This window comes from Haemaphysalis longicornis, unplaced genomic scaffold (assembly GCF_048455015.1).
Source record: "Haemaphysalis longicornis isolate Haplotype H1 unplaced genomic scaffold, Haemaphysalis longicornis Haplotype H1 scaffold_6, whole genome shotgun sequence".
Classification (NCBI taxonomy): Eukaryota; Metazoa; Arthropoda; class Arachnida; order Ixodida; family Ixodidae; genus Haemaphysalis; species Haemaphysalis longicornis.
Window position 1 is genome coordinate 55,609,521 of NW_027526407.1, and position 13,315 is coordinate 55,622,835.

The following is a 13,315-nucleotide window of genomic DNA, read 5'->3' on the forward strand; positions in this document are numbered from 1 at the left end:
CAGTCCAGCTAGATCGCTGCGTGGGATGCGGAGCTTGTGGTATTTTAGACCAGTCCGGTGGGTGTGCTGTATATTGGTGAAGAGAAGCTTTCCTTTGCCTGTAGGGATGCTGTTTTCTCGGTGCATGTCCCCGAAGGGTACTGGGAGCAACACGTCTTGAATGATGACATTGATGAGCTCTTGCAGTGTTGAAAGAGGGGTATGTAGGGTTGCCACCTGACCGGTTTTGAATCGGCCCGACTGTTTTTTTTTTTTAACAGCGGGCTGGTTGCCGGTCCATACCCAAAACCGGCCGTCATTGGCCAATTTTTTGTCCCTCGTGCCGTGATTATGTCCGTTTTGGCATTTTATAAGCGTCAGTTCAACAACTAATCCGATAAATATGTGTCGAGAAGCTGTGCAAAGACATGCGGGCGAGCGCGCTTGCCTAGATGGAGGGCAGGGTTCGCACAGGTCCTTGAAATCCTTGAAAACCCTTGAATTCAGAAATGTCATTTTCAAGGCCTTGAAAGTCCTGGAATTTTTCAACAGTCCTTGAAAACCCTTGATTTTCTTGGTGGTAATCAGTGTCGATTTTTTTAGAGGAATTTAAAATCTTTCCCCCCCTATTTTAAGTTTTAAGCAATGTAAAAAGTTTGTAGCAAGCGTTTAAATTTATTGCAACAAAGTGACAACACAATTAGCGGTTTTTTAAAAGCATGAGGCAACATTGGGAGCAAGAACGTGTCAATCCAATCCACGTCTTCATTCAATCCAATGCAATCCGCCTTTTCGTCGCCATCTTGCGTGTGCGCGCACATTGCTTACAGCGCCTCATTTGCTTCTTCTGTGCTTGTTTTTACGCGGCAAATGGTGGTCGTAGTGGCAGTTGAAGTTCATCATGCCCGGGAAGTGCACCTTTCAGCAGTCGTGGCTGAGCAAGGACCCGTATAAGGACTGGGTTTCGCCAGACCCAGGGAGCGCAAATCGCGCCAAATGCCGACTGTGCGGAAGAACGTTTGACATTTCGTCAATGGGCGAATCCGCGCTAAAAAGCCACCAGCAAAGTGCGAAGCACAATGCGAACGTGAAGACAGTAGGTGGTGCCTCCTTGCAGAGTTACGTAGTGCCATGCGCGAGTGCCCGACCCGTCCCCGCTGTCCCAATACAGCCATCGGATTTGAACTCAGCAGTCAAAGTGCACGAATTGGTGACAGATGCGGAGATTTTGTGGACTTTAAAGGTGGTGACGTCTCACTACTCTTACAGTTCATCAGCGCACACAAATGATCTCTTCAAAAAAATGTTCCCGGACAGTGAGATCGCAAAGGCATTCGCTTGTGGGGAAAAAAAGTGCGCTTACGTAGCGTGCCATGGTCTTGGGCCTTATTTTTCTTCGTCTTTGCAACAGGAGATAGAGAAAGCCGACTGTTACGTCGTCCTGTTTGATGAGTCTGCTAACGATTTTTTACATCAAAAGCAAATGGATGTTCACATCCGATACTGGGACTCATCTCAAAGAGTCACGACAAGGTACTTCACGTCCGTTTTTATGGGCCACGCAACGGCAGATGACATTCAAGAAAAGCTGTTGAACTCACTGGAGCAGTTGCCGCTGTCGAAGGTCCTGCAAATTTCCATGGACGGACCTAATGTGAACTTGAAGTTTTTCAGAGGTCTGCAGGAGTATCTTCAACAAAACTATCAGGTGCAGTGTGTAGATTTGGGCACTTGTGGACTGCACATTGTACACAATGCCTTCAGGGCAGGGTTGACTGCCAGCCACTGGGGCTTGGACACACTACTGTCAAGCCTGAGTGCACTCTTCGAGGACTCTCCAGCGAGACGTGAAGACTTCACAGCAGTGACTGGCCAGACAACATTTCCCCTAAAGTATGTTGCCAATCGCTGGGTGGAAAATGTCCCCGTGATTGAGCGAGCCCTGTTTTTGTGGTCTGATGTGAAAAAATACATTGAGTCTGCAAGAAGAAAGGAAGTGAATCTGCCAAAGTGTGCCTCGTTCCAGAACTTGTGCAACTTCTCCACTGACCCACTGGTTCCAGCAATGCTTCATTTTGCTCTTGGGGTTGCAAAGATTGCAACGCCTTTCCTGACAGAATATCAAGCAGACAAGCCTCTTGTGTTCCTTCTGGCAAAGGACCTTGAGACTGTTGCCAAAGTGCTTCTCACAAAGTTTGTGAAGTTTTCAGTTCTGTCTGCGTCAACAGCAGTCACAAGCCTGTTGAAAATTAACATTGAAGACCCAAGCAACCACCGTGCACTTGAAAAGGTGGATATCGGCCACGCAGCCGAACAAATCCTCAAGGACTCAAAGGTCAGCGCCAAAGATTCATTTGCATTTAAGATGCAGTGCAAGACATTCTTAGTGAACATGACCAAGAAGATCCTTGAGAAGAGCCCTCTGAAGTATACCTTTGTGAGAGGCTTATCCTCGTTGGACCCCCGGCAGATGTGCACCAAACCAGAGCAGTGCCTAGCAGGTATGAAGAAAGTTCTGGATGCCCTTATTGTTGCAAGAAGGTTGCATAGTCACCAACGAGACTCAGTACTTGCCGAGTATGCTGGGATGCTGCAAGAAGAAAAGCATAAGCTGAGACTGTTCGATAAGAGCGCAGACAGGCTGGACGAATTTTTCGCAGAACTTCTGAAGTTCAATTCGTCCTACACCGAGCTGTGGAAAGTGGTGCACCTCCTTCTTACCCTTAGCCATGGTCAGGCCACCGTAGAGAGGGGGTTTAGTGTAAACCGTCAAGTCTCTGTCGAGAACTTGAAGGATGCCTCCTACATCGCGCAGAGGATCATATGTGATGCCGTCTACAAGGTAGGCGGTATCCTGCAAGTTCCCATTACCAAAGAGTTGAGGATTTCAGTGTCAGCAGCTAGGCACCGCTATCAAGCGTATCTTGAATCTCAGAAGAAGGAGCAGCTTGAAGGAGCAAGACAGTCGAAAAGGCGCATTGTCGAGGAGGAGATTGAAAACTTGAGGAAGAAGAAGGCGAAGCTTGTGTCAACGGTAGCTGATCTAATTTCTTCAGCAGATACCTTTGCTGAGAAAGCGGAAGAGACAGGGGATATTACCCTCATTGTCAAATCAAACAGCCTCAGGAAAACAGCTAAAACGAAGAAGGAAGAGCTCCTAAGCCTCAGCCAAGAAATAACCGAGAAGATGAAAGAGCTTTCATGAATCATGAACACCTACTGAAGTGTTGTGCAATAAGTTCCTAAATATGATACAGTCAATATGTTCTACGTGTTGTGCAATAAGTTTTGCAGTCTTGAGAAGTTCTTCCTGTATAAGTATTTACAAATAAACCGTTATGTTGGGTCCTTGAAAATGTGTTTTCTGGTCCTTGAAAGTCCTTGAAAACCCTTGAATTTTGGCCTTTGTTGCCTGTACGAACCCTGGGAGGGGTACCTAAGGGAGGAACAAAACAACGAAATGCTGCCACCGCGGTCAGAAATTTCGGTTACTTTTCGGTGAAGCACATATGCAGAGCAATAACCAAGCTCTCAATCACATTCAGTCCAAATGTTCTGTTGATTTCTCGCCTTTTTTTTTTTTCTCTTTTCCGGGAAAGGTGGCAACCATAGGGATATGTGAATGCACTAAATTTCTTGTTTTTAGGCACTTTACGACTGTAGCTGCTGTAAAGGGTCGGAGTCTTGCTCGCGTGTTCACTGGGCCTTTCCTTATTTGCAATCAGAAGAGGACATCATCCCCGATGGGGCCGTCCTCTGCGCGACGTGCAACCGGCTGCGCTTGGGCTGCGACGGGCAGTGTGACGAGTGCAGAGCACCGCTGGAGAACCAAGGCCAGTCCCTGGGCTGCTCCGACTCCACCCTTGAAAGGTGAAAAAGGAATTCACAAGGGTGTCGGTGTGTATTTGTCCTCTTCTTTCCTCCCAATAAAATTTTTTATTTACTTTATGCGCCGTGTTCAGAAACTCGCCCCTAAGTGACAGCTGCCCCAGAAGCTTTGAACTCTCCCCGCCTGGTTTTTGCATGTGGGGGTCTTGAAAAATTATTTGTGTGCCCTTGTAGTGGAACTGCATGCCCAGCATTCATTCTGTCCTGTTACCTGTCACACCCCCTTTCGTAAATGTGCCTGTGTTGGTGGCCTTCCCCTGTCCACTTTCCCGAGCCACTTGCTGCGTTTCATTGCAGCATCCATAAAAAAGAAAAAAAAAACATCATCTGCCAGAGCGATCTTATGCCACGGCATGCAATGTGTATATTACGGGAGAACAGGGAAGTGGCCGTGTTTTATTCTTGCATGAATTTGCTGTATGTTTGGCGAGAGCAGAAACAATGCTTTCGACGGTTCAATTAATGTGCACTAGGCTAGGCATTATTGTTTCAACTTTATGAATGAATGCTGCGTGCTCAGGGGGTTTATTTTACCAGAAGTGATGTGGGTGTGATGAGTCAGCCAGTGAATATGAAATGCAACTTCCATGTTCACTTTGGCCCAGATGGTCATTGTCCTAGTCCCCCCATGTATAACCTTGTCAATAACACTAGCCACAGAGACAGTGGCACCCTCTGCGCTCACAGTGCCAAAAAGAGGGGGACTGCTGTCAGCCCGTAATGGCAGGAGCGGGTGTCATGTTGTACATTGCAGGAAATGCATGCAGGAAAGAACGGTCATTTGCCGCATGTCTGCACTGTGTCGTGAGTGAACAACTTCAGTGGAACTGCCATATAGCCAGGCTGGCTTCCGTTTTTTTTTCCGACTTTGACTATTTCTTGGATACTGTATAAACCGTATACCGTAATACCGTATTACCGTAATACCGTATAAACCGGAATATAGGTCGAGTTTTTTTCCAAAAAAATCCGCACAAAAGTCACCCCTCGTCTTATATAGCGGTCATTGGCAGAATGTAAATCGTTGTCTGGCAACAATGTCGCCATCGCCATTCATGTCGGACTGCTCTCTCGCACTATCAGGCCTTTATTTGATTTCGCTTTTCTCTAGTTTTTTGTCTTTTACTCGTCTATTGTGCGTGCGTGCATACATTTCTGTACGTCTCTGTTCCGAGATGAGTGGCGGCAGTCGACGCCAGTTCACCGCGGCGTTTAAGCTGACGGCGATTGAGTCACCGAGCAGAATGGGAATATGGCGGCGCAACGCCAGTTAGGCGTTTCGGAGAAAAGTGTGCGGTACTGGCGGAGCCAGAAAGCTAAGCTGTGCGCGTGAAACCCCCGAAACCGATCGTTCCGTGGACTTCAAGCGGTGCACACCGAGTTGGAGAACAAAGTGGCGGGAACTTCGTCCGGGAACTTCGTCCGGGAACTTCGCTCACGATCGCTCCGGAGGCCATGCGCGGACCGACTTCGCGAACTGTAAAATGAGTGGATAGCCGGCGACAACAAAAAGACCTATACGGGCTGGTTGCGACCGTGTCAAGCTGGGTGTCCTTCTCTGGGCAGTCGCTGCCCGAGGACGTGGTTACACGAGCGTTCAGGAAGTGCTCCATCAGCAACGCGCCTGATGGCATGGAAGATGACAGTGCGAAGCAGTCATCTTCGGACGACTCTGAGAGCTCGGACGAGTGACTTCGGCAGACATAGTGAGTGGCAGTGACGGACGGGCGTCGAAAATAAATATAGACATTGTGAGTGCGCTTCTGTGTCGAATTATTTTTTTTGTCAACTTTTCCCACCTCAAATTAGGGGGTCGACCTATATACCGGGTCGACCTATAATCCGGTTTATACGGTAGTCAACTCCGTTGTGGCTGCTCTGAATGGGCTTAAACTAATATTCATGCATGAGCAAAGGACCTGTTGACGCCCTGAGCATTGTGTGCTCGTGTGTGGTCTGTGTGATAGCAGCTAATTGAGGGCGGACGTGGCTTTCAATCAACTTTTTACTTCTTTGAGGATTTTGATGAAAATTGGTACAGCAACTGGAAATGCCTCTTGATAACACCATAAAAATTTCGAAGTAATATTTTGAAGACTTTTTATTTATGGAATTTTCTTTCAGTTCCCCTTGTACCGAGCTTCAGTGGCTTATAAAATGGGTAGAAACCTTGTTCGAAGTGCTTTGCATTCCCAAATGAATGGACGAGGTCGTGAAAGTCTTAGATTTTTTAGGGGTGAAGTGCCTTAAAAACCGAGGCGCGTCCGGCATCCGTGCTCACGGCACAGCACTGTGTAAATCGAAACATCTGTGAACAAGAGGCTCACAAAAGGTAAACAAGAACAAAATAAAAGGTTCACAGAAGGTTGAGGGAGAGAGCGAGAGAGACGCACAGCACCGTGCAAATAAAAAAATCTAAACAAAAGGTTCATAAAAGGTTTACAAGAACAAAGTAAGGTGCGTCAGTTTTTTTCGTTTTCGGTTTTTCAGAGGTGAACGTACAAAAGGCATGTAGACTGTGAACGACTACGTGAATAAAAAACTCACAAAAAGTAAATCTGGAAAACCAAAAGTGTCATGACTTCAACTGTTCATCAAGGAATGTAATGCAAAAGACGGAACAAGCGATGCAGGTGGCAAAAAAACTTTTGAGAAAGCGGCTTCTGTAGTTGCAACATAGATGTCGCTCATCAGAAGTCGTCAGGGTTGTGGCCTTTCGTGTCCTTTTGACCATGGGGCTTCTGCAAAGCCTTTCCTTGGAATTGGAGTTCCTTTTCCAGCCTTTTTCTTTCCACAAAATATCATCTTCAGCTCCTCTGTGAAGAGTGCATAGCCCAGTTTGCAGACCAAATGGGTGGAAGATGGCTTTCAATGCAAAGTAGGTTGCCTGTATTGCACTGGACAACTTCCCTATGCAGTGTTGTCACCATGGCAAAAAGTGAAGCACTTTTTCTTTCTTTTCTTGTTTAAATTTGAAAACTAACTTTTGGCTTGTTTTATGTTTTATAACCTCACCTGGAGCAGCAGCTTAGTACTCGTACGGGCAGGGGTTCATTGCGAAAAATTTAAGGCAGTGGCTATTTTGCCGGCAGCCGGCAGATTAGCCTTGGAGAAAAGTTGCTGGCAGTTCCTTCCCATTTGGCTGGCTAAGACTACGTGGTTAATCTGCCGGCACATTTCCGCGGGGGCGATTTTGCCGGCAGCCGGCACATTTTTACAGTTGCTATTTTGCCAGCAGCCAGCAGATTAGCCCGGGAAAAAAGTTACCGGAAATTAACGTTTTTGACAAATTATCGAGCTTTCCATAACTTGACGTAATTCACTGAACAGTACCAATCCATCTGCCCCTCAATCTCGGCAAAGCTCGGTGTTATGTACGTTAAAAACCGATTAAAAAGTGCACTCCCCCCGCCCTCCCCCCCCGTGAGTTGCCAAAAATTTGATTTTTAGGTTCCTAAGGCGACATAATAAATGTCGTTCTTCTGCTCCAAATCAAGGTTCTCCTGCTCAAAATCGAGCTTTTGCTGCTCCAAAAACTGCTCCCAAATCTGGTTCAGCTGTCTCTGTCAAGGTTCGCACAGGTCCTTGAAAACCTTGAAAACCCTTGAATTTAGAAGTGTAAGTTTCAAGGCCTGGAAAGTCCTGGAATTTTTAAAGGGTCCTTAAAAACCCGTGATTTTTCTGGAGATCACCAATGGCCCTATCTTTTCACAAGAATTTAAAGTGTTTGTCATGAATTTTAGGTTTTAAAAATGTACACAAACATTGTAACAATCAAGTTTCAGTGTATTGCGTGAAATTACGAGTTGTGGATTCTCATTATTACGAGGCAACATTGGGAGCAGCACTCCTCGATAGAATTCATGTCAGGAGGATACAATCCCGTGAAAGCCGGCTTCTGTTCTCTATCTTGCATGTTCCATCTAGTCTGTGGACGGCCTTTCAGTGCATGTTTGCTGTGCCTCATACGCTCCATCTGCGTTTGCTTTTACGCGCAAATGGTGGACACGTACACAGTTCATCCTGCCTTGCAGCAACACTTGCTGAGTTAATTTCAGCTGATACTCTTGCTGACAAAGCAGGAGATGCAGGCAACATTAACTAAGTTTTGAAATCAAACAGCCTCGGCAAAACACCAAGAAAAAGGAAAAACCTCTAAATATAAACTATGAAAAAAAAAATAAAGCTGGGGGAGCATTCATGAACCCATAGCTCCTATCTAAATGTGCAATAATGTTCGTAGGTATTAGGGAATATCAAAATTTTGCATTTTGTTGAAAAAGTTATAAATAATCCCAGGTAAAACATATGGGGATCTTGAAAATGTGTTTTTTGGTCCTTGCAAGACAAACACCCTTGCATTTTTGCTTTTGAAGCCCGTACGAACCCTGGTCTGTGTAATAAACTTCAGTTGTAGTAGTGCACTGGTCTTGTGTCCTACAGTCCCCGTCCATTCTTTTGTGCTCAACTGTACAAAACCATGGAATACCAACTAGGCCAACCAATCCCGTTACTAAATCTTATTTCAAGTTTTGTGTCCCCAGGTGCCTCAGTCACGAGCATTCCTACAAATTGGTGAATAACCAACAACTTGTGTAGGAGTGTGCTTAGGTAATCAACAGGAATTTCAGGAAGTGAAGGACCTTTGCTGAATCCCCACGATTATTCTTCCCCTGCAGAAGCATAACTCGGCTTGGCGAACATTTGTAAGTAGCAATGGAACTGCAGCGTTACATTATGAGCATAGAAATGTGAGAGCGCCATCTGAAACATTCATTAAACTTTGCAGCAATGCGTACAATGTGCTCATCTGGACAATATTTTGTGGATGCTTAAGAGCTTTTAGTTTTTTTAAGTGCTTAGCAAACGGTAATTTCTCAATTTTGACAAATTACGGTTTAACTCTTTCGCTACCGCGCCTATCAAAATCGATCAATTTGATCGATACTTTTGGGAGCGCCTTTTCATAGCGTTCCAGGCGTTTCTCGAACAAGTAAAGCTGTTCGGAGTTAGATCAGAAAATGGCCTTTCAAAATCAGTTTTGTTTTCATTTTTGCAACGGAAACGTGATTTTTGACACGCTTTTGAATCACCTGGTTGTGGAAAAGGGGCGTGGTCATCGCGCCTCAAGGCTACCAACGAAGAATGCGTGCAACTCGTAATTACTCTGCACCAGCGCTTGTTTTTTGCTATCAGGGCGTGAATGGGGAACTAGCAAACGATTTTAAATCGTCAGGTTCGCGCTCTGACAGTAATAATCCCAGAAATCAGCTGAAAATGTCAAGCAGTGCCTGGTTGCAAAGCTACTTTATGATTTTAGGCAGTTTTATTGCCTTTGCGCAAGTTTTCCTATGTACTCTGGTAGTTCTACTTACCCCAGGACCATTCCCAAACAGTTTACAACAGTTTCGGTTTCATTTCTGCATCGCGAAATTCATATTTAGCGCAACTACGCAGTTACCCAACTTCAAGGCTAACTGCCATGGCGCCTGAAGCGTCCGCGACTGATCCTTGAACAAAGCACGCCGCTCCTCATTTCCCCCACCCTAACCCGATTTCTGCGATAAGAACTTCAGATGCAAGTCAAAAGGTCACACCCAGTCGCCAGATATCTGTTCCGCCGAGGACAGCGCTTCAAACCGGCCTTACACTGCCAGCTGTTCGCCTTCCAGTTTCGTTTTCATGCGAGGGTATATCCGGGTGTCTAATGTTGCTGCTTAGTTGAACTGTCTATTCGGACGGAGTCTCTGATAAGTTTTTGTACTGTTTCATTTGAAAAATGTTAGGTGGCGCTGCAATAGAGGAGGCTCGTTGTGCTGATCTTTTTTAGCGCGCGACTGCTACTCGGCCAAAGATCGCAGGGGACGATTCTAGCTCATCGTACCTCATTTTTGCGAGCAAGGCTACAATTGCGAGTAAGAAGATGATAATAAAGCTCAGCTTTATGTTTTGAGAGATAACTGACCGTGAACGACAACAAACATCAGCCACGGCGTTCCGTTTTCAACTTCATGCATGTTTTTTTCTGCATCGCGTGCTTGTCCCAAATATTGTGCTCGCTGTAAATGCAAAGTCAGCCATTGACAAGATGTTTTTACATTATGTGGGGGCAAATTGGTGCCTCTGATAACGTCAAACCGCCAGATTTATTCCAAGGAACCACCCAAAATTGCACAGTTTGAATTAGAGGTTGGGCTTCACCGCATGACACGAGCACCGTGCATGCTAACATTTTTTTTTTATATCTGACAAACTGTTCCGCGCAAGTCGACATTTTTTTTAGGGTGTGTTTTTGAAATGTTTCCCTGCAAAATGTATATTCTAATTTTTTTCTACTACCGGTGGTTTGATATACACAACTCCTTTTTTATCATTTTTTTCGACAACTTGACAAAACTTTTGATTTTGATATTTTTTTTCACAACTATGATATATGAAAACCTTTAAAAAACTGGTGTTATTGGAAAGGCCGTTAAATAATCTGCATTTTGTGCTCCTGCAATTAGTGCCTAAATAATTTTTAGCAGAAAAAAAAAATGTTTTCTTGGACCCCCCAAAATTGGTCAATTTTCTGCGGTAGCGAAAGAGTTAAGGAAGCACTTAAAAAAAGTGGGTGATCCTTCTTTCATAGGAATTGGTAAAACACGAAAGTGAGAGCAGTTGAATGTTTATTGTGCATCTATATGAACTTCCACATTGCTATTTATGTTATGTCGGTAGAGCACCGTTAGACGCATCAACGTTGCACACCAAATTGCACGCGCCAGAGCATTGCGTACCGTATTTACACGATTGTAGGTTGACCCTTTTTTTTTTTTTTTTCAAATTTTACAATCTAGTGTTGGGGGGTCGACTTAGAATCGAAATCGAACTGTCTAACTGCTAGTAATGGCAAGAGAAACGAGAAATCGGGGGTGCTACGAGGTGGGGACAGCTTTGCACCCTCGTTCCCATGGTTATGGTCTAAAGTGTGAACCACATGGGGCGTTTTCTGCTCGCGAAAATGCGCCACGCTGACGCTGCCCGCATTCTGCGCGCTACGCGATCGGTGGCGGCAACATGGCAGTGTCACCAGTCACAAAGAGGTGCGCGCAGCTCCAGTGACCGCTTCTAACAACTCGTTAAGATATCACTGAAGGCACAAACGAAGACGTTTGTGCAGGAAAGGAGCTGATAATGTGGTCGAAAACGACGCTATAAAGCATCATCCGCGCCGCTAGGGTAAACGAAATGAGTATTAGCGAATCCCTTGATTCAGTGCGCAGTGCTAACGTAGCCCAAATTATTTCATGTTGTTTATACATTTCCGAATGCAATGGTGGGAGGTTAGCTGCTCAAAAGTAAATCGTGTGCGACCGCTTCCGTCAGCCGCCATGTCGTTCGTATTGGTATTGCGCGGCAGTGGCCACTGCCGGTTGCTTCGATGGTTGTCATCACACAGCAAATGTGTTCTTCCCGCTTAACCCACAGTGCAGGTTATTCTGGGTACTTATACAAAAGCTTTTCTTTTTTAACATCTACCACGCATACCGCGAGCGCACGTCTCTTGTGGGAGCATCGATCATTGATGGTAGAGCCGCCGTGTGGGTTGACGGAAGTGCTTCTCTTTGAGATACAATTTTCTAGGCGGCGCTCGCTTTTTTTTTTTTTTTTTTTTTTTAGAGATGCAATTTTTTGGGGTCGACCTGCATTCGAGTCGACTTACAATCGTGTAAATACGGTAAATCCAACTGAAACCACAGCCATCTGAAAACCGTGCTAGTGAATTCGAATGGGTTGTCAGCGAACCATTTGGTGAACACATGGTCCGCCACAGCGAAAGGAGCATGACCTGCGGGCTGTCTTTTTCTAATTGGATTGAGAAGTAGCGGTAGAGGGGGCTTCAATTCACGCATTGAGGCGCCAAGTGTCGGCGCTCATTAGCGTCGTGATGCACTACTTCTCTTCGCCTCTCCTACACGGTAGCACCATCTAAATGAAAAAGATTGTAGGGAAGGATATAAGGCACATTCGTAGACCTGCTTATGTGCGAGTTTGTAGCACAGTTGGAAGAGCGCTTTGTACCTCCTGTTGCGAGAGATTTCGTGGGCTCAAATCCGGGCACAGCCGCGTCGATGGAACTTTTTCTAGCGGTGTCATTTTTCGTGATGAATGCCGTATTTTTGCGCGTATAACCCGCCCCTGCATGTAATCCTCGCCCCCACTTTCAGTTCACCGAAAAAGAAAAAAAATCCTCGCGTAGTGTGCGTACATTTGATACAGGAAAGGCTGCACCAAAGCTACTGCTCAAGCAACACATCAAATACTAGGTAGACAGAAAAGGCACATATTTAGCAAGTAGAATACACTGACTGCAAGGTGAAAGTCACTATTCACTCAGTGTCACTGCTCTTGCTAGAGCTATCACTTGAGCTGCAGTCCTCACTGTCGTACAAAAGGTCATCTTCACGGCATAACGCGCATTGCTGTGAAGCTGCACTAAAGGAAAAGCCCCGTGCAATATCCGCACCCTACTTTGCCACTGAAATTTTCGCATTTTTGGTGCGGGTTATACGCGCGAAAATACGGTATGATGTCAGTAAGATCTTGGTGTATCCCGGCATAGAACACGTTTTTGTCAAAATGGCATGTCTATGTTTCTCTCCCATGTTTTTCTAAAGACCGTGTCATGTATAGTGAGATTGGTAAGTAAGCGTGTTCCGTGCTGTCAGTTGTGGGAAGCTGCCAAATCTAACTCAAATGGCAAGGCAAAAAACTTGACTGCTGCCTTGAAGGCACATTGAATTGCAGTGCTATCCCCTGAAGTTTGTCGCTTGATGCCATTGGCATTGTTAACTCAGAGCGCACGTCAACGCACAGAATTTTTTTTAATTTTCTACTTTACCGAGGCAAAATGTTCCAATCACAACTGCAACCCAATGGTTGCCAATGGTTGCAGCCTGTTTTGGTGTATTGACCTTTTTCTAAGAAGGTGTGCCCTGCACAAGCGTCCAGGTACATTTGTTTTGCATTTACATGTCCTTAAAACTGTTTCTTTCAGAAGATATTAACAGGCAGTGCAAATTTCGTTTTGCCACTTGAAATTTGATGTCATGACATGAAAAAGTGCGGTGGGGATGTCCAATTTCATTCACACTTTTGGAATTCTCAGCACTTTGGTGTTTATTTTCTCACGTGAAGGCCCTCTTGAGGCAAGGAACATGTTGGGCGCCATTGGTATGTTTGTTTATAAAATAGTCCTATATCGATGCATTATGTGCGTAAGTTGAAGTTGTACAGCATTCAGCACGCACATTTTCATTATCTAGTGAGAATGTGACATTTGCCAGGACAAGCATCACACACACCTATTCTCTTACCATCGATTTGAATTATTATTATCTTTAGTTTATTACATTATTTAAACACTTGTTTTTTTTTTAAGGGTAGATTTTATCTTTTTTAATGC

At 45.1% G+C, this 13,315-nt stretch overlaps 2 protein-coding genes across 3 annotated transcripts in view; both read left to right on the forward strand.

The window, feature by feature from the left end:
* The window catches only part of LOC144142733 (uncharacterized), a 37,568-nt gene that overhangs the window by 21,054 nt on the left and 3,199 nt on the right, over positions 1-13,315 (forward strand). For both annotated transcript variants that reach the window (XM_077674409.1, XM_077674411.1), the window contains exon 6: positions 3,705-3,849. In XM_077674409.1, the coding sequence (XP_077530535.1) occupies positions 3,705-3,849 (145 nt within the window). The remainder of the gene's footprint in view (positions 1-3,704; positions 3,850-13,315) is intronic.
* On the forward strand, positions 739-3,399 carry LOC144141572 (uncharacterized). The gene has a single exon (XM_077673114.1). It carries the CDS (start codon positions 881-883, stop codon positions 3,182-3,184), a length of 2,304 nt encoding a protein of 767 aa, XP_077529240.1. The 5' UTR covers positions 739-880; the 3' UTR covers positions 3,185-3,399.